Source organism: Armigeres subalbatus, chromosome 1, assembly GCF_024139115.2.
Source record: "Armigeres subalbatus isolate Guangzhou_Male chromosome 1, GZ_Asu_2, whole genome shotgun sequence".
Taxonomy (NCBI): Eukaryota; Metazoa; Arthropoda; class Insecta; order Diptera; family Culicidae; genus Armigeres; species Armigeres subalbatus.
Window position 1 is genome coordinate 315,962,364 of NC_085139.1, and position 21,065 is coordinate 315,983,428.

At 40.1% G+C, this 21,065-nt stretch overlaps 4 protein-coding genes across 4 annotated transcripts in view; 2 read left to right on the top strand and 2 right to left on the bottom strand.

The window, feature by feature from the left end:
* Positions 1-695: 695 nt before the first annotated feature.
* On the top strand, positions 696-3,133 carry LOC134207951 (lipoamide acyltransferase component of branched-chain alpha-keto acid dehydrogenase complex, mitochondrial). The gene is made up of 4 exons (XM_062684044.1): positions 696-906; positions 1,408-2,097; positions 2,169-2,564; positions 2,630-3,133. Exons 1-4 carry the CDS (start codon positions 838-840, stop codon positions 2,867-2,869), a joined length of 1,395 nt encoding a protein of 464 aa, XP_062540028.1. The 5' UTR covers positions 696-837; the 3' UTR covers positions 2,870-3,133.
* The window catches only part of LOC134207953 (ethanolamine kinase), a 37,392-nt gene continuing 19,446 nt past the window's right edge, over positions 3,120-21,065 (bottom strand). The window contains exon 5 of the mRNA XM_062684048.1: positions 3,120-3,556. Coding sequence (XP_062540032.1) covers positions 3,484-3,556 — 73 coding nt within the window. The 3' untranslated portion in view covers positions 3,120-3,483. The remainder of the gene's footprint in view (positions 3,557-21,065) is intronic.
* On the top strand, positions 6,691-8,780 carry LOC134217971 (uncharacterized). The gene is made up of 6 exons (XM_062696842.1): positions 6,691-6,807; positions 6,873-7,214; positions 7,273-7,538; positions 7,601-7,870; positions 8,076-8,424; positions 8,483-8,780. The coding sequence occupies exons 1-6, from the start codon at positions 6,792-6,794 to the stop codon at positions 8,635-8,637; spliced, it is 1,398 nt and encodes a 465-aa protein (XP_062552826.1). The 5' UTR covers positions 6,691-6,791; the 3' UTR covers positions 8,638-8,780.
* LOC134219329 (uncharacterized) lies at positions 8,925-11,147 on the bottom strand. Its single transcript, XM_062698048.1, has 3 exons — positions 10,961-11,147; positions 10,213-10,884; positions 8,925-10,120 (listed from the first exon to the last, which is right to left on the bottom strand). The coding sequence occupies exons 1-3, from the start codon at positions 11,145-11,147 to the stop codon at positions 8,925-8,927; spliced, it is 2,055 nt and encodes a 684-aa protein (XP_062554032.1).

Consider the following 21,065-nt stretch of genomic DNA (forward strand, 5'->3'; position numbering starts at 1 on the left):
AGCTTGATTTCTCAAGGATAAACTGATAAACATTGTTACTGTGTTATTCACACAGTTATCGATAAAATTGGATAAATGTTAATCGAATGGTGCAGTCTCCAGTCAGTTCCTAATTTTCAAATTGATGGAATGTCAATGAAAATCAACGTCATTTACTTGAACAACAAGTTCAATAACTTCCATGGCAACACATTCACTCACCGCCTACTGACAATGACTTTCGCTTATCAAACACGTGCGACTGACTCTGAGTAGGTTCGTTTTCAATCAATGCTGATTGCTGATAGGCAGACTCGGGCAAAGCCGCATGGGGGCAGGATAGGAATAGTAGAGAGAGCATTTTCGCTATCACCGACTTTGTCGTGGTCGCTGTCTGTTGACGGTCGTCTGCAGTAGATAGAATAGCGCAGAAAAAACGCTGCGGTGATTGTTTGCGTACGGTTCAGCGACTGTTCGAAGATAAGCCAAGACACTACAACCAAGAAGTTTTGCGGGATGTTCAAATTGCTTGGAATTATCCACCAATGAAGTTTTACAACAAATTATCAGACGATCATACATTCACGATCGGTTTCTATCAGATAAGATTAACTTTTATTACTCGATCGAGGCATCCCTAGGCGATCGTATTCGCGAAATTTTATAAAGACACGCACACTGAATTACCAGAGTGAACTTGGTTTCAAACGCGTTTACGCTGTTCGCAAGCACACTTCAGTTCTCGGCGATTGCTCGAAGACGGAAGAAGTTCGCTGGATACTCAAACCCTCATCAACCCCGCATCACTTTGAACCTACCGAAGAAGTGCCGATCTAATACCCTCCACCGGAAACGCAGATGGCCGGCTTGATCCAACGACACGGTTCTGTCCTAGTGCGCCGATTTCTCACCAATGGGAAGCGAATTGTGAGTGTCTTGCGTCGTAAGTTGCAATACGGGGGCCAGGATATGTCGAGCACTGTGAGGATCTTATATAATTGCGTTCGCGAGGGGTCGTTTGACCTGACGACGCAGCTCAGTGCCTGTGTTTGTCGGGCAGAATTATCAGTTTTATGCATGCGTCGCGCAAAATACCTACGTACCAGTCGCGCGACTGGTTGGAGGTGTGTTGTAGTGGTGACGAAAGTGATTTTGACGTGTTTGCTTTCATATGGATGTAGACATAACCGACTACCAGAGCAAGGAATCTTATGAATATGTGAAAACAAGATTGATTTGTTGTTTCCAAGAACAAAAATAGTGTGTTGAGTTTATTTGCGTACCAGTTATTTAGATCCAACGTGTTCACTCGCGATAAGCAAGTTGTTCCTGTCGATCAGTTGTTGTCATGGAACGGAATTAGCAGTCAATTAGAAAGTTCAGCCTATCAATGCAATCATTGATCAAGAATTTCCGTTCGAATTTCAGAACAAGCGGGCAGTCGCTGTAACGCAATTCCACACCAGTGCCCAACTGGACAAAATCGTTTCGTTCAAACTAGCGGACATCGGTGAGGGAATCCGCGAGGTAACCGTGAAGGAGTGGTTCGTCAAGGAAGGCGATGTCGTCGAACAGTTCGACAACCTGTGTGAAGTTCAGAGTGACAAGGCGTCGGTCACGATCACCAGTAGGTACGATGGAAAGATCGTGAAGCTGCACAAAGTGATCGATGAGATTGCGCTGGTTGGCAAACCGTTGCTGGATTTTGAAGTTGAAGATGAGGCGGACGAAGATAGCAGCAGCAGCAGTAGCGGCGAAAGCAGTTCTGATGAGGAAGTAGTCAAAGCACAGGCTGTGGCAACTGGTGGAACTACCACAGCGGCGGCGACGGCTGTGATCACAAGCGGGAAAGTGCTGGCAACGCCCGCTGTTCGGAGAATTGCAATAGAGAACAAGGTGGATCTGCGCGAGGTGAAGGCTTCGGGCAAACATGGGCGCGTGCTGAAGGGAGATGTTTTGGAGTTTTTAAACATCATTCCACAAGGTACGGTCAAGCCACATCCAACGCTGGCGCAGGCGAAACCGGTCGCAACAGCTCCCTGCTCCAAGTCTTTGGAAACCGTTGTTCCATTGAAGGGTGTTGCCAAGGCTATGTACAAATCCATGTCGGAGTCACTGGTAAGTTTAGTTTTTTTTACTTAATTTTATTAACTTTTTCTAATCACAGAACCGTCAATGTTTCATTTTAGAAAATCCCACACTTTGCCTATAGTGATGAAATCGACATTTCGAAGCTCGTTCAAGTGCGTGAAGCCCTCAAGGCGGAGGCTTTAGCTCGAGGAGTAAAACTCACTTACATGCCGTTCTTCGTGAAAGCCGCTTCCAACGCGCTCAAAGAACACCCGATCATAAACAGTTCGTTTGATGAGCCAATCGAAAGCATAATCTACAAGTCTTACCACAACATCAGCATTGCGATGCATACTTCTCAAGGACTGGTAGTGCCGAATGTCAAAAATGTCGAAAGCAAATCGATTCTTCAAATTGCAGCCGATCTGAACGCTCTACAGCAACGAGGCGCCAAGGGATCTCTCACGCCCGATGACTTCACCAATGGAACATTCTCCCTGTCCAACATTGGAATCGTAAGTTGGCCGTTATCGCCTCTGTACAACAGAAATTAAAGTCAATACAACTCTTTTCCATCCAGATCGGCGGCACCTACACCCACCCGTGCATCATGGCGCCACAGGTGGCGATCGGTGCGATCGGACAAACCAAGGTGCTTCCGCGCTTCGACGCTGCCGGCAATGTGATTCCGGCGCACATCATCAACGTCAGCTGGTCGGCCGATCATCGAGTCATCGATGGCGTCACCATGGCGTCCTTCTCGAATGCGTGGAAACGTCAGCTGGAGAACCCGAACCTGTTCCTGCTGTCGGCGCAGTAGGCTCGCCAAACACCATGGAAACGGATGCATTTAGCCAAACAGCGGTGATTCCTCTCGAGTATAGTTTACGTACGAATCAAACCAGATTGCATTTATTTTTGTATCAATCAATGGAACGCGTGTGCAATGATTGAAACTCTTATTTTAGCCAATTAGTATCCTTATACGAGAAACGTCAAACGTTTCCAAAACCAAGTCTGTGTAAATATGGGTAGAAATACATTCATTGAAAAAAAAAACAGATGGGTAGTTCTGTTTGGAAAATTTAATCAATTTTATTTGAATATCATAACCCTAAGAAAACGAATGTTGTACATTTTCGAGTCAGTTTGTTCTACAAATAAAAACAGTAAACGCAACTACACAAACATTACTTTGGCCTGGATTCGGTTAAGCACTGCTGCTTCGTCAATACATTAATTGTGATGAATTACTATCCATTTGTAAAAGCATAATTGGAATGAATATCGCAGTGCGGGTCGAGATTTTTAACTAAACTAATAACGCTGAGCTGAGCCAACATATAGTTATTTTTAATTGCTTTTCGAACTTTCAGTTCCGATTCTCCAATGACCGGTTAGTCATTTGCCGTCATTCGATTGAGTCCTCTGGGATTAATTTTGATATGTGAGCGACAGGAACTCATCGCGCCGTCGAAGATATTCACGATAGCGGGTCTCGCCAAATCTGAAAAATAAGGAAAATTTTAGATGCTTTTACATATTGTAACTAAATTTATCGTTTGGAGAATTAAACTTAAAGGTGACAGTAAGTATGACTGGTGATACCCAGCAATTCCATTAGGACATCGATGAAAATATCTTCTAAAGTAATCTTGTTATTTTATTTAGTTATTTTATAATTTTTGAAATGTCACTTTTAAGCTTAATTTCAGTTAAATTCTCCAAATAAGAAAGACAATTAGAAACTAAGGAGATAACTGCCAAATACTATTTTTACAATACGGCTTTGTAACATGTTATTGGGCTGTCTTTGTGGGCTATCTTTTATTGGTAATTTGTATACCATATTCTTCAGTCCATCGTGCAAATATGGTATGTTAAAACATTTAAAATTAATAAAATTTTACTGATTTAAACCTACCATTCGGTAAAAAAATTTAATTTCGGACATGGGATAAAATGAGAAATGCTTTGACCACTCTCCAACTCATAATGTCTTCCTGAAGGGTTGTAAAATTTGCTCTCCAGAAGATAAATGAGAATCATGAACCTCTCTCAATCATAACAAGCCACGATAATGTTGCAACCTAATTCAAGTGCGAGAAAAACAGAGTTTGCGAAGCAGCCCCCACTGATGAGCTAAGATAAAACGCTTAGTTCTTGTTCAATTGCCCTTGGGGATGTTTCCGCATGTAAAACAATGTCTCATTGGCGTCTCTCTCGTGAGTTATGCAGAGCTAGAGATGGTAAAGGGAAGTAAAGGTTTGCTCTAGATTCAATCCCTGATCTTCCTCCAGCAGCGATTAAAATGAAAATGAAGTTAAGACGACAAAAACAAAAACATAATATTTTTTATATATATTCATCCAATTTGACTCCAATAATTTCAGTACAACAGTACCTCATTGTTACTTTGGCGTAAGCAACATACAATGGGGGCAAATACTTGTGTGACCCTAAATGGCCGGAACGAAGTTATGACAGCGACTCTCCGTGGATGCGTGTGCAAGCCGCGGAGGTCTGACTAGAAGAGGCAAAGTCATAGCTTGCTGCTCGCCGATTGACACGCTGAATGTGTGAATCTGTTAACACACGCTGATGGCATTTTACTCAAACCCTACAATACTTATGCTGTTTTTGGTTTGAGCTTCAATCCCTACCCTGAACAACCGAACAAGTATTCGGACAATTTTCTTTGGTTAGGGGAAAAGATAAATTAGGGGAAAAGATAAAATATGAACGTAAATCCATTTCGAATGTTTCTGGAACAATAGACCAGATTTTTCACAGCGCATAAGCTTAGTAATGAACGACATGTTTATTTTGAATCTTTCGAAAGGTTAAGTTATCTCTATTTTGAATCTTTCAAAAGGTGAAAAAGTTACTCGAAAGTTATCGCTATGAACGAATAAAGAAAGAATAGCGAGTTTTCTATTGACTGTTGACAGCGATCCGGCGAGAAAAAAAGGTCGACAGCTTCAAGCTAAACTGTTCCATAGAAAACTGATTCACAAGCACTTATCGTGACGATCAAGAAGAACATGATCACTAGAAGGAGTATTATAATAGATCTGTTCGGTTTTCCCTGGTTAGACAAACGATCAGCGAAACGGTAGACGATTTTAGTTCCAGGTTAAAAGTACTCTAAGAAGGCCAGCAAGTGGAATGGTAGTACGAAGCACTTTCTTCTTCGGCAAAATTACCCAAAAGGCCACATGGAGATCCCTTAACCAACACGGATACAAATTTCATACATTTAAAAATATACATGTTTATTTGCAAACAGATAATGAATCAAACAAATTTATTTAAAATCCAAATTAAATTCCGGTTTGCTTTATGCATGCACTTGTGAGCAGTCCCTCACTCGCTCCTACAGATGTAAACAATGACCCAAGTATCCCAAAATAAAATATGTTTTCAGGGGATGTTGGAATGCGATTTTAGGTGAACAATAGAATACTTTCAATGCAAAATCAAGACCCATATGGGCGCCGGCAGTGCGAAGCCGTACTCTCGGATGCACAACATGTTAGCTTTGAGGGAGTTGATAGTAACTATCAGCGCTCAACTGCGACTCGTGAGGGCGCCGGCAGTGCGAAGCCGTACTCGCGGATGCACAACATTTAAAACCGATTGGTTTACTATTTTTTGTACACACAGTTGATAGTAACTATCATACTGAGACCCACATATGTGAATATGAGTTTTAATGAGCTAAAATAGACAAACACAAATTTTTGCTTTAGGGGAACCCAAGGAACATTTGCCTGTTGAACAAACTTATCTTATGCTCCTTCTTTCAGCTTGATATTGAATAGTTGTTGTTGTATCTTGGTATGCAGCTGCTACGCACACATTGTTCAAGCAAATCTGGAGAATTTATTCAATCAATGATCATTTACTGATAACAATCTTATGTCGTAATTGCGATTATTAAGTTATTAGTTATGCTTATTAAAGGTTATAAATCATTTGTGAGTTTGTTTATTCCACGCTGAACTATTTTGATACAGCTTTCTTAGGTTTATATTCAGCTTTTGGCTTTAGAAAGACAAACAACATTACAGTTGAATAATATTCGTTTAAAAATTTATATTTTATGTTTTTTGGTGCCGTTGAAAGTTTCCTTCAATCTGTTTAATAAGCATAACAAATTTCATAAATCGTTTAGAAGCATTACATGATTTTTAAACATCCTTTATACAACTATTGGAAAACTATTAATCAATTAGATTACATATTATGAAAAAATGAGGATTCTTTTCTATATTGAACTTTTTATTATCACTTTTATTCTGTTAGTTTATTGAACTATGAATTTGGAAAATTTAGGTAATTAATTTTATCTCAATACCTACATGGGATTTGAACATGCCTCCATCAATCCATAGTCGCCTGCATACCACCTGAGCTATCCTGGGTGTTAAATGAGACGTAACTAAACGTATATAAAAGCTTGACAAGATTGAATAAATGCTGTAGCAAATGACAGTGCAACATAATGTAGCTGAACAAAGTTCACTTTTTCGACACATTTAATCATTGTGATAACATCGTTGAACAATCGGTTTAAAACTGAACAAGTGATCTTACCACAGTGGTAAACATTTTCCGTTCGGTTTTGCCCTGCCCTGTGTTTTGACGTACCTATGCAACGCTTGACACGCTCTTATTCATACTGCTGTCATTGTCGTCCGTCATTGCATCTTACGCAAATGTTTTCGCTATCGTGAAAAATGGAACAATCAAAAGGTAAATATTGGAAACATCAAAAATTTAAATATATTCTAATTTTATATTTTAATATCTAATTCCAGATTATTTTGTTGTTGTTCAAACAAAAGAAGCGGGAAAACATGTCCTCAGCGCAGTTCCGTGTCGATGGGTCCGAGATGGGTATCTGTTTTGGCCCGGTAAAAATGTAAACAAGTTGCGGACAAATCTAAAGTCGGAACCATGCACCAGTTGGAGTAAAATTGTGTGCAACGTCAAAAGGAAGTATATACCGTCCTACGAGGAAGCAGAAATGGAAGCAGCCGAGCTGTCGGGACAAAATACGGAGAGCTCCGACGCAGCACCGCGGAAGAAAAAGCAAAAAAAAACGATGAAGGATGGCAGCAGCCAAAGATTCGATTTCAATCATCTGGTTCCAGCAGATGGTATGTTTTTCAATATATTTTATTACTGTCTTAAAACATTTGGGTGTCCACTTTTCAGGAAATCACAGTACCTCCAGTACGGTATCAGGGACAGAATCGAATACCGTCAATCAATCGATCGTCAATGATTCTCAGAATCATCCTGAACCATCACACAACTTGCTCTGCTCTGCAAGTATGAATCCGGTAAATAACGTCGCCACGCAGTTAGCTTCCGAACAACCCGTTTTCGTGACAACAGTACCTGTCTCCGAAGAAGGACAATCAGTTTTGGACGGAAATCAGGCGATTACGACGGAGGGTGAATACATGTATTACCAACAAGTACGGAATTGCTTTACTGTGTGTTTGAGATATTTTATTTATAATGTATATGTACATTACAGGAACCTATTGATGTTGACTACATCGTTAAGCCCGTTACGGAAAAAATCGAATATGAGTGCTCCAAAATGAAACAAGAAATTTCGGCAGTTGGGACTATGATGGCATCTTTTAAAAGTGATATGGACGTTAAGCTTGCTGCAGCTTTACGTGCCCAAACGAAACCGTTCGATGACAATGAGGATGACATAAAATTTTCTCCGGTGTCATGCATCGAACAAATCCATGAGCTGGAGAAGAACCTAGCGGATGAAATCTACGCAAAGCGTTTCGTAAGTATTGAATTATCTTTGTGACCGTTTTTTATTATTCAATCAATTTGTTTTTGTAAAAAAATATAAACGAAGATACAGAAAAACAGGAAAGTTTTATCAGGAGCGATTCCTTAACCTCAATCTACCTGTTCGACGAATTCAAAGTTGCGAAATTTATGCACTGTTCTTGGACTCACAGAAAATTTATATTACATATTTACAGACCTCTTACATGAAAAAGATCGTTGGTTTTGTTGGTGACAACTGCAACGGACTGAACATTTCGTATACACTTGTGGATCATTTCTTCGAACGAGGCGTAATGATGAAATGTTCATGGAGTGGGGCAAGTCGCACCACTGCTATCAAATTGGCAATCAAGAATTGTACCAACATCCTGGACACATTCTTTGCTATTGTCCGCAGTGTGAATATGACTTTCTCCAGGCAGCTTCTTGAACATTTTTTCAAACAAATCACAAGGAATGCTAAAAAACGAAACGAAGCTAAGGGTTTGCGCCAACCAACAATTCATCGAAGAGCAAAAAGACAGAAAAAGGCGCAAGCTACAGGTAGTTTTGACGATCTCTTTTCTTTCTTGTGATTGATTGATCTTGTTTTGTTTTTCAGTGACTGTTGCTTCAATCAGAAGTTCTAAGAGTGATGGAAGCCTCTCGACAGACGATGATTCACAATCGAGTAAATCATCTAACAGTGAGGTTTCGGGCAGCGAGATGGTAGTGAGCAAGGTGGAGGATTGGGATCCTAATTACAGTTCGTCGTAATGATTTGTCACATTTTGTGAATTCTGTGTTAACCATGAAGATTTGGTTTCAGTTGGTTTTAATTGCTTGGCATGAAGGTGCGATTTTAGTTCGTTTTTGAGGTTTTGTTCAATATTTTATTCTTTTCGACCATTGTTTTTTGTTACTGTTTAGTGCTGTTTGATGGATTGACAATAATTAAAATATCGAATTCCTGTACATCATTCGAAATATGATAACAATCAAATAAAAATCGATAAACTGTTTTTTTTAGAATAATTAGATTTATTTATATAATATACTTTTTATTACAAAAATGTGTGTAACACTGGCACAAAAACATGGTAGCCATCCTTATAGCTTATTACTACATATTTACAAATAATGTCTGATGGGCGATAAGGCTTTGAAGGATTGGTCAAAGATATGTTTGCTTTATATATACCTAAAAAAGAAGAGCGAATTGGCAATACGAAAAAGTCTTCAGGTAATTTCACGGAAAAGCCTCGAATGACAATTTGATTTTGTTCATCGTATGAAGCGTCAAACAATTTGACTATTTCATTCTGATTTGATAGAAACCACGAGTTCTCAAACGATTGATTCAAAAGTAGTCCCTCCCGAATTGAACAATATATGTTGTTATTTCGTTTGAACAAGTTCGGAAATAATAGTTTGCTTGTTTCTCGAGAATCCTTTTCCGAGAGTCCAGTACTTTTCTCAAGGATTCTATTTGCCACTTGTTCCAAACAATTGTTCCCTTGTCGTAGGCATCTTTTTAGCTGAGCTAAGTAGTTTTCAAAAGGGTATGCAGAAATGGAATCCAAAGATCCAAACCTCTCAACGTCAGCTACCACGTGTTCCAGATTGTGTATATTACTAGTGATATACTCTTCCCCGTAAATATTTCTGAACTCCTCGATGAATTTTTCAAATAGAGTTTGTGCAAGAGGCCTCAAACTGGCATAGAAATTTGAGGAACAAATCGTAACCGCAGTGAACAAAAGGAGGAAATGGTAGTATGATGCTTCATTTAACATATCACGTAACACGACAATACCGATGTAATTCAAAAATGTTCGCCATTCAGTGCCTTTCCAAAATGCTAAGCAATCTAAGGATCTTATTTTACGGTGGAACTCGCAAGGTAGTCTGATTCTAGTGATTCTCTCCGATAATTTTTGAATTTGAAATGCACTAAGTTTTCCGGAAAATCCCAATGTACCATCTCTCCAACCAATAAGAAGTCTTTTCATCACGCCCAGATCTAAAAGGTGGAGAGAGTCGGCTACTACAAAATCCTTGATCATGTCGACATCAGTAATTCTCAAGATGGGAGATTCTTCGCCATTGTGATGTTTCTCATACATTTTGTTGCGAAATTTTTCATCCGTTCGATGTGTGCAGTGCAATGATGGAAAGACAACTGTGCGTGAGACATGTGAATATTCGCCCTGTATCGTGCATTTTAGACACCCATTTTTGCTGTTGAAGTTTGCAACACCTGAAATGTTAAATATTAAATTAAATTAAATAGTAAAATCAATAAACTTATATTTGTTATTACATATATTTTAAATCTGTAAATGAACCCACCTTTTACGAAAGCCCGAGCAGGTGAATCACAAATAAAACATCTGATTTTGGTCTTGATTTTGTGGCCATTTACAGTACATCCGTTTTGTAAAATGGGAATAAGTTCATTGACAAATGGTGTCAAAAAATCATTTACGTTTGTGGGTTTGGATTTTCCAAAGAAAATTCCAACAGGCATTGGTTTTAGGTTGGAGAAGCTGTGGACATTACATAGAATAGGCCACAATTGGAATTTCGAACTTTTGTGTATCGGTAGACCGTCTATATTGATGTTGATGCTTATTGAGATGTCTTCAGCAAGTTCAACAAACCAATGTTCTAAACACTTTTGAAGTCCAAAATGCCAATATTTCCCACCGGCCATTTCGATGCACAATTTTCCCGTAGATTGTGGAGTATCAAGTAATGTCCGAGGATCAGCAGGTAATCGTTGGTCATTGTACTGATGCCTCATTATTTGTAGCAAGTCTTTCAACGCCCGATGAGTAATATTGTGCCGTAAAGACCACGATTTCATAGAAATATTGATGTCCTTTTCTTCAGAACCAGTGAAGACTTGAACTGCAGGATCTTCGTTATTCTCCTCAGAAGTGTCATCAGAGTGCCCGTTCGAATCTGGGATATCGCTCTGTTTTTCCAAGCTCATGGCTTGTGCATGCACTTCACAACGGTCTTAAAAAGAAAATAGTTTTTATATTTATTGTTTTATTTGTTTTCATGGTTGATATGGTAAAACGGGTCAACTTACGTCGAGTCGATTCGCCGGGTATGTTTTCGGATCCAGTGATCGTCGTGTGAACAAGTTGCTCATTTTTTGCATTAGATGCAGGTGTGCAACAAATATTTTTAACAACATCTTCGTATTTCTCTCGTGCACGTTTCAAATGTCTATGGAATGATCCACTTTTTTTGTATTTCTTGTAAATTTTGTCCATTGTTGAGCAGCAAAACAAAACGAACCGTATTGCCAAAGAATTAAGAATAGAGCTGAACTAAGGAACGCGTACACATAATGTTAAGTGATTATTCTGTATTCGTGTCTTATTTGAACAAATCATATAAAGAACGCCTATTACGCTTTTAAAAGAACTTTTACGGAGACTCAATATGTTATGTTTGAATAAAAGTGTAGTTCACTGCTGCTATTCACATTAGCCGGTCATAAGCTTAACTAAATGATATTCAAACATAAGTAAAATATGTTATTCAGCACATATGTAGAAGTTTATCATCAGCGTTAATATGATCTGTAGAAGCTTTTAGACAGTTAATAGATCAACTATCGACGGATAGCAGAACAGAAGTCACTTTGTTTGCATATCAAATGGTTGATTCAGCTTTTAATTTAAACACTAAGCATTTGTGGAATAAAAGCTTTTTAGTAAATGCTAGTTTGTTTTAATAAACTATCGATTCAACTATCAATTTATTCAGCTACGGATGCTGTAATTAAGCTTCTTTTAAACTCAAGTGTTTTTTAGAAGCATCCAATTGTTCCTTGGGAAAGCTTCTTAGATGTCGACTAAGCGTGACTAAATAGGACGGCAGGGCTGAAACAAAAACTCGGAAGCTGGAGCAAAGGCGGGGAAAGGCCGTTTGGCCGAAAACCGTTCGGCCGAATTCCATTGACCGAGGGCCACTAGGCTGAAAGTTGTTTGGTCAAATATACCATTTGGCCGACCAGACCATTTGGCCGAAAGGGTTCTTCGTCTTCTTCTTCTTATTGGCATTACATCCCCACACTGGGACAGAGCCGCCTCGCAGCTTAGTGTTCATTAAGCACTTCCACATTTATTCACTGCGAGGTTTCTAAGCCAAGTTAACATTTTTGCATTCGTATATCATGAGGCTAGCACGATGATACTTTTATGCCCAGGGAAGTCGAGACAATTTCCAATCCGAAAATTGCCTAGACCGGCACCGGGATTCGAACCCAGCCACCCTCAGCATGGTCTTGCTTTGTAGCCGTGCATCTTACCGCACGGCTAAGGAGGGCCCCATATAAATAATTACTATTAATAAATATTTGTTTTCTATGAGGTTTGAGGATTATAAATTTATATTCTTCACCAAACTGATCTTATTGAAGGCTATGCTCAAATTAGCAAAATCTTAATTTAAAGAGAAAGAACATGTTGACTCTAGTTTTACCTTCTATTGACAGTTCATGCGAATCAATGATTTTGAAACCAGACTATGCACCGTAAAAAATGTTCAGACTATATTTGATTACAGGGGTCTCAGAAAAAGCTCAAGCAATAATTAAAGAAAATCAGATCTAGCCTTTTTCACATATCCAGAAGCAATTATTCAGTAGTTCTGTTTAGTGTGACTAAGCAATGTGGTTGGTCCACTAAAGCTGTTGCGTATATGGCTACAACAGTTAATGACAGACTTTTGACAGATTCTATTCACATATTATTGAATTTACATCTTTTTCAAAACAAAGTTTACTCAAAAACCTTTTTGATTGGGTTTAGATGGATACAGATTTTTTGGCTTGGGATACAGATATGAAGATTTCTTGGTGAAAATATACAGATTTAAATGTGGCAACCCTGCTCATGGGTTGCTGCGAAATACACACGCGCGCCCAGGTGGCTGCACGGTTTTTCCTCACTGTCAATCGGAGCCCAACGAATCCGACGACCAATTGCGAATTCCTACCGCGAGCTCCACCGTTTTGATCGAAGTTGGCCGCAAGGCAGTCTCTGGAAAATTGCAATAGGGCACTGCACGGAAGAATCTCATTCTCTTTCGTTCTTCATGAAATTTGACATTTACTGGCTGTAGTATCATTAACCATTAAGTTACAACAGTGTAATATACTACACCTTTGAATGCTTGAAAAAGATTGTTATCATAGTAGGCATGAAATTAATAAAACAGTTTTGACAATTTAGATTCATTGAAACGAACGTGTTTTTATTTGCGTCCTCCGACACTACAATTTGGCGACGAGGAGCAAAATATTATTAGTGTTATTAAAGGAATAGTGTTTTAGTGAGTGGAGTTTTGTGTTAATTTATTCGTGTATTGTAGTGGTTGAAGCGGTGACATTTCGTTTGGGGGATTGATATAGTTGATATTATCTGCTTAGAAGGAATATATGCAGGTAGGTGCTTCTTTACAGAGGTTTGTCTTTCAAGGACTTATAGGTGCTTTATTCCACACGAGACCGTATTTTGCGTGCTTGTTGTTGCGTGTTGAAGGGTAAATTAAAAAAAATGCCATTACTTGGGCTCTTGGACGGATTTCAAAAAGTTCGATTCTAGGAGGCATATGTTCGCCTTGGTTAAGGCATTACCAATGTGATCGGAAAAAGCAATTGATGGAAATCTAATTGGATGTAGGAAAAGATTTAGATTAGTCTAGTGCAAGGTGTAAGACAGAAATGTAATCGGTGTGGAGGTCCATTCCCAGTTCTAGCGATTACTAGAACATGAGGAGTGTAGGGAGGAAATGCAGAGTAGGAGAATGGAGTTGGCCTGGGATTGAGCCCACGACGAGGCGAAAGCGATATCCATTTGACTGCCGAGCCTGTCATCAAAAAAAAAACTTCGTACATGCTACAGATACGAAATGAATTTCGCTTATCGACATACATAAATAAGAAGAATTAATTGAATATTTGAATACATCGTATCAAGAGAACAAGTACAGCCAATTGGATGAAAGCTAAGTATTTTTTAATAGAGCAGAGAAATAATTGTAAATGAAATTCTGATAATTCCAGGAAAGTCCAATTTGGAAAGCATAAAAGATTCGATAGCATTACTATGTTTAATGATGTGCACATCCATGGTTCAGCAGTTCAAAATAGAAATAATGGAAAGGAGGAGTTGTAGTATCATGAACCATTAAGTTACAACAGTGTAATATACTACACCTTTGAATGCTTGAAAAAGATTGTTATCATAGTAGGCATGAAATTAATAAAACAGTTTTGACAATTTAGATTCATTGAAACGAACGTGTTTTTATTTGCGTCCTCCGACACTACATTGGCCTTGTTGTTTTCTAATTTCTTTGCAGTGAGAAAGAGACAAAGCAGTCCGTGCAGTGCCCTATGGGAGTTCGACTGATACGGGTAATTATGCTACGCTTCGGCTGTAAAACGATAATTTTGAAGAAGACTGAAGAATGCCCGAAAAGTGGTCGTAACGTTGAGAAAAAATCAAAATTATTGTTTGATTTCCAAGACTGCATAGCCGAAACGTAGCAGAAGTCCCTGGCAAAGCATCTTCCCTGATTCTCCGGCGACCCAGCTGAACGGCCGTTTTTTATATCAAATTACCGCTACGCAACAGAAACCTGTGGTTTCACGAATGGATAGAATATGCTCCGAATACAACGGTGCTTGTCCGGTGCTGCGCTTGAAAAGGTCCGATGTCGGTTGGTGTTGCCTACAGCTGTTCCTCCGGTGATTGAAACCCTTCGCATGCGGTTTGGATGTCCAGAGTTATTATTCGATGCCCTCCTTCGCAAAGTCCGAGAAATTCCAGCACCACGGTCCGATAGGTTGGAAGGACTTATTGAATTCGGCATGGCAGTACAGGCGTTGTGCGACCATTTCGAAGCAGCGGATGAACGCGCTCACTTGTCGAATCCATCTCTCCTCCAAGAACTGGTAGCAAAGCTCCCCGCCGGCCGAAGGATGATGTGAACGTGGATTCCAGCGCGTTGACCTGAAAACCTTCGGCAACTACATGGCATGTGTGGTAAGGATGCAACAAGCGTAGTGACGGTCGAACCCGAAGTGAAACACAGCAAACAATCAGCCTCCTGAACCAGAGTTTTCAGGTAGATAACGCAGCGAAACGGCACACACATTAGAAGGGAGTATCGATAAGTAGCTAACAGAACGCTAGACCAAAGATTCTTATCGGTATCGACAATTTACGCCTGGCTTTGCCACTGAATATTAGGGAAGGAGATAGCACGGGCCCAGAAGCAGTGAAGATGGGACCAGTTAGCCGAAGGCTAAGTTAAAGTTCATTTCATCATCGTATAATCTTCTGTGAAATTGTTCTGTGGAAATTCTGAGCACAATCGAACAATCAGAACCAATTTCCAGATCGAAAGAGTGGCGGAGGTGTATATTCCTATATATTTTGGCTGAAATCCCCAAACAAATTTCAAATCAAATGCGCCATTTTATGCAACAAGCGATTGAGCAGAAATTTTGAGAGATTGATTTTCTCATCCAAAGACACAATCCTGGGGCCCCGTAGATTTCGACAACATTTTTTTCTCCCCATACTAAGCTGGATGAGAATCTTCATGAGTCAGTAAAGCAGATCTTCACCATTGAAGAAACGGGAACTCTTCCGGCTGTACATTATCTGACGAATGAGGAAGAGAGAGCACTGATGATACTGGAAGCTACGACCCGGCTAGTGGGCAACAATTTCGAGGTCGGTCCGATCTGAAAGAAGGACCAGGTTGAATTTCCCAACAGCTACACCATGGCACAGCGGCGTCTTGAATGCCTGGAGCGTTGGAATCGTGATTCGAAATTGAAACATTATCTGCACTGACAAATATGCGAATATGAGCCCAATAAATATGCGCATAAAGCTACGGAATCGGATATTTTCTACGGCAGACCCAAGGGGAATATGGTACCTTCCAATCGGAGCGGTTATAAACCCTAAGAAGCCCTCAAAAGGCCAGATCAGCTCTCTTAAGCAGTGGCTAATTTGTTCCGTTTCCGAAAGTATGGTGTTGCTGTTACTTCTGATATTCAGGAAATATTTCATCAGATCCGTATTAAAGAGGAAGACAATAACTCGCAGCAGTTCCTGTGGCGTGACGTAATAATAATAATAATAATAATAATAAGGCAATTGTAGTTGTTGGCAGCGTTCCAGCAGTCAATTAAGAGACGAAAGTCAGAAGATCGTCAAAACAGAGACTACTACATTGCAAATTCTGCGAAGATACACACGAGCTTGTCCTGTCTTGGCAAACGATGCCAAAAATTCAAAGGTAAGAACCCATTTTGAAAAGGTTTGCATGTTTTAAGGAAAATCGAGGAATTGTAAAACTAGAAGCTTTTAATAAGTGGTAGAAGACTACAGTGACAGGAATTCTGATGATGATACGGCAAATGAGTCATCGCCAGAAGCATCCGCAGAAGAATTCGAGAATTCTAGCGTGAAAGTTTCGGTGGTTATTCAATCATCATTCTTCGAGTTCCTTTCGGCAAGGCGCTTATGATACCGAATTGCTGTGGAGTATTCTCTGAAGTTTTCTCGACTAGTGCCTCGCAATACACGAATTATCTCGAGAAACTTTTTGGAATTTACGAAGAGTGCGACCCTGCCGAAGAAGAACCGTGTTCCTACTCTCGACGAGGTGAACTTTCCAGCTATCCTGGCTCCCCGTCGTGCGATTTCAATCCTCCCACCTTTGCAACCTCACAAACGGCTGGTGGCCGCTGCAGCATCGATTCAAGCTCTAACATCACACGCTCCGTCTACTAGCAAATGGCCCCCACTTCCTTCCCCTGTATTCAGTCGTCAGGACAACGAGCCCCTTCTGGCTGAAGGTGACCCACCGCTCTAGACATCAGAGCAGCTAGTTCCAATTTTCACACAACTGGCATCGCGACTACGCGGGTGCAAAACACGCTTCGACCAGATCTTCACCCTGGGCATGTTCGTCATTGAAAATGGCTGCTAGGGTGAGTCTGAGTATGGTCAATTGGAACGCTTGCTCACTTAAGAGCAAAATCATTGAGCTGGTTGGTCTCCTCGACGAAAGGGAGATCGACGTGGCGTTCATCACGGAAACACACATGAAGCCCGAGGTGAGCGTATATATTCCGGACTTTCGTGTGGTGTGACTCGATCAGCCATGTCATCAGAATGTCACTCGCAGGCAGTTTCAGCGTACTGGACTGCCTGAGCTTGGCACGCTGCAATCGAATCACAAAAATTGTCCAGGCCAGAATAGTGGACCTAAACAACGATTTCTCGAATAATATCCGCACTCTCCCAGATTATGCAAAGCCGTTCTGGAAAATGACTAAAATCTAAGCCTCGACTAATTCCACCTTTGATCCCACTAGACAATAATGGCTCTAAGGATCGCTTGATAACTCCTGCAGAGAAGGTCGCTGAAATAGGTCGTCACCTCGTCAGCTGACACAATCTTGGGCAAAACATCGTCAGTCCACACGAAGCAGCCGTCAACGAGCATGCTAACAACATTCATTTGATTCCCAACGACTTCTCGGAGGAGTTGGAGATCTCCAGCTGGCGAATTGACGGCCTATATAAAATCATCGAAGAACATGAAGGCCCCAATCTTCGACAACATCCTGAATATCAAGCTCAAACACATGAGTGCTCCGTTAATCAGTGTCTCCGGCTCCACTACTTTCCATCGCCCTGGAAGTCAGCGAACGTTATCCTCATTCGAAAGCGTGGCAAAGATCCTTCCTTCCCCAAAAGTTATCGTCCCATAAGCCTTCTCTCAGGATTATAAAAGCGATTCGAAAAAGCTATTCATCACCGGTTACTCGAGTCTGCCGAAAATCTCAACATCTTGCTCGAAGAACAGTTTGGTTTCCGGGGTCGGTCAACCGTACACCAACTGATTCGGGTTACCAACGCCCTCAGACGGAACAAGTTGGTCTCAAAAACATCCACCATGGCCTTACTCGATGTCGAGAAGGCATTCGACAATGTATGGCATGATGACCTGGTGTACAAACTACAACGCTACAATCTTCCCAGCTACCTGGTGAAAATCATCAACAATTACCTGTCGGCAAGGACATTCCGGGTTTCAATCAGCGGAGCGAGCTCCAATGTGCACAACATCGTAGCAGGCGTCCTCAGGGCAGTATCCTCGGGCCCCTGCTTTTTAATCTGTTCATCTCCGACATGCCCGAACCTCCATTTCTCTGTTCGCAGATGACACCTCCATCGTCTAACACGGTAGAGTGATCAGAGCGCTTGTGACAAGACTCCAACTAAGTACTCACCAGCTGAAAAATCTGTATCAACATGGCGAAAAATCATTTTCCCCCACTATAAATCCCTTAGGCTTGTTCAGGCAGAGAACTGCAAAATCATCCTCAATGGCACGACTGTGGAATGGGTCAATGAGGCCAACTACCTTGGCTTGACTCTCGACAGCAACTCAGGCAACAGGTTGACAAGACGGTGACAAAGTGTAACGTTTTGTTGAAACTACCGCCGGTCGTCTTTATACCTGAAAAATAAGCTTGCTGTCTACAAGCAAATCATCCTCCCTATGACAGAATACGGCATTCCGGTCTGGGAGAGCTGCGCTAAGACTCATCATCTGAAACTCCAACGTGTGCAAAACAAGTTCCTGAGGATGATCCTCAACACCCATCCCAGGTCAAGAACATCTGAGATCCACCGTCTGGCCTGGATAAAAACCTTACATGAACGCTTTGGTGAGTGTAAAGAAAAGCTTAGGGTCTGTTGCTTGCATTCGGATCAGGCTCCAATTAGAGCGCTAGTTCCAATCTAGGTTATCAAATTTTTATTGTAAATATTAGTGTAAATAGTTAGACAGGTTATCAAATTTTAAAATCAACTAATGCCTCCTCAAGGTTAAAATGTAAAATTGGAACACAAAACAATTATCTTTACAAAACAAACAAGGAAAAAAAACTGAAGATGAAGGTCCAGGTGGCCAAACACTTAAACTGAGACACTATTGTATGAACACAAAAAATGAAAATAAATTGAATTTAAATTAAAAAAAAGCTATCGTCGTTGACTTAACTATCGTCTGATTTTCCCACGAGATATTTTTTGCTATGTTTAAGGGCAACTTTTCCAAAGTTAAAAATGAAATTCTCTCGAATTAGTTATTCAGTTATTCAGAATTTCCGATAGGAAATGTTAAAATTCCCACAAGGATTTATTTCCTAATTCAGCGCCCTTGGCGAAACCTTTATTGGGCGCCCCCTACTTTCTTGCACATTCAGAACAAAGATTTCTTGCATATATTCAAAACAAAGATTGATGAACGATGAACTTAAGCTTTATGAATTCCTTAAGCCTCCATTACCAGCATATGTTGCAATAGGAAGAAAGTAAGGATTATTAAACGGCCAGAACATTTCTAGAAATCCTTTTCTAGAATTTTAACGATTTTCTGATAGATGAAATAGACTATAACATAAAGATGTAGCATGCAACTTACCTTTCTTCCCTCAGGGGCTGCCTACTCTGCTGTTCGAGGGTTGGTCGCTAGGATGGCGACCAACCCTCGAATAGCAGAGTAGGCAGCCCCTGAGGGAAAAAAGGTAAGTTGCATGCCACCTCTTTATGTTACAAAATCTGGCTTCCTCGTGACTGTCTCGTTCGTCGGCTCGAGATAAACAACCACGGAACAAGGAGTTGAAGCTCCAACCAAGCCCCAAAGTTCCCATATCCTCTTTCGCTATCCGTTCGTAGACGAGGTTTCCGTTCGATCAAGCGTACCAACCGATATTCAACCATGGTAGCTATACTACCAGCCGACATGGTAGCGGACGGTGTGCAAAAGGGCGGATGAAAAAGTAATATTTTTTTACAAACTAATTGTCTACCTCCTATCATTCAAGCAAATACAATTTTATTATACCCTGGATTTTGTTTTTACGCGATTTACATTTTCTCAATTTTCCACTCATCCTAAATGTTTAACGTATATTAATTACCATCTGATTTTTCTTTGATTTATTCTGGATTTTTTGAAACATGTTGCGAAGAGTTTGGTGGCAAATTGAAGTCACACGATCAAAAATACGAGCAAAAAAAATCGTGTAAAAACAAAATCCTGTGTAATTTAATTTTAATTTGACATGGACATGGTTCAATGTTACAAAACCTCCGCAAATAATAAAAAAAAAAACTAGATCCAGTAGTGCGCGGCCTCACGAAAAAAAAATCCAGACTTTCTAGTTACGACTAGTGGATCTAGACCAATAAAATCAAATTGTCAAGTTGGATCATTATCGGACCTAGTTCAAGAACAATCCTACTTTGGAGTGGATTGAATGACCTTTGGAATCGCCATTACACCATTTGATGAAGAAAAAATCATCTCTTTAGTGGCTTGATCGGTGGTTTAAAAAACTACTATAGAAGTCAATATTAAATAAATATTAAACTTTATAATACTCAACTTTGAAGTGAATTTGGTAGTCGTATAAAAAACAACTCCGGATCAAGATATATAAATTTCTGGGTCTATCGTAAGTTTGGAGACACTCGTTGATTTGGTTGTACCATTAAATTTCAACATTAACACTGCTAGTATCAACCCTTGCAAAAAGAGTGGAACGGCAACTTTGCCCCGATTTACCTCACGTGTTTATAGTTCAATTGTCATGATTCTTTCCAGGTACAATCTGTAGGTTATCAGGATTTCCTTAGCGAATACAGATTGTAAATCCGTACATAGGCAACTGAAAACCAGCCGGAATATTCAGTTCCACGTTTTTTGCAGAAGTTGCAAGTCGTACCCGCACTGCTTGTATGAAAGTCGTTCGAATTGAAACCATAAAACATTTCATGCCAAATGAAAATTAACATAACGTTTCATCAATAGTTAGTTTTATCTGTATTTCTAAAAATCCAGTTTGTGAAAAATGAGAGTGAAAAATAAATAATTTTGAAATACAGAGAAAACGGGAATAGAAATTGGATGATTTGTGCAGATGAAAAGATTATGGTCACAGGGGGAAACGAAGTTAGATCACAGCGCTTATCTTATCACTTATCTAACTATCAAAAGTTATTATTTAAAAATCAACAGATTGAAAGCCGTAGCGCTAGGGCTCGAACAAGTATGAAACGACAGAATGTGAATGGGAG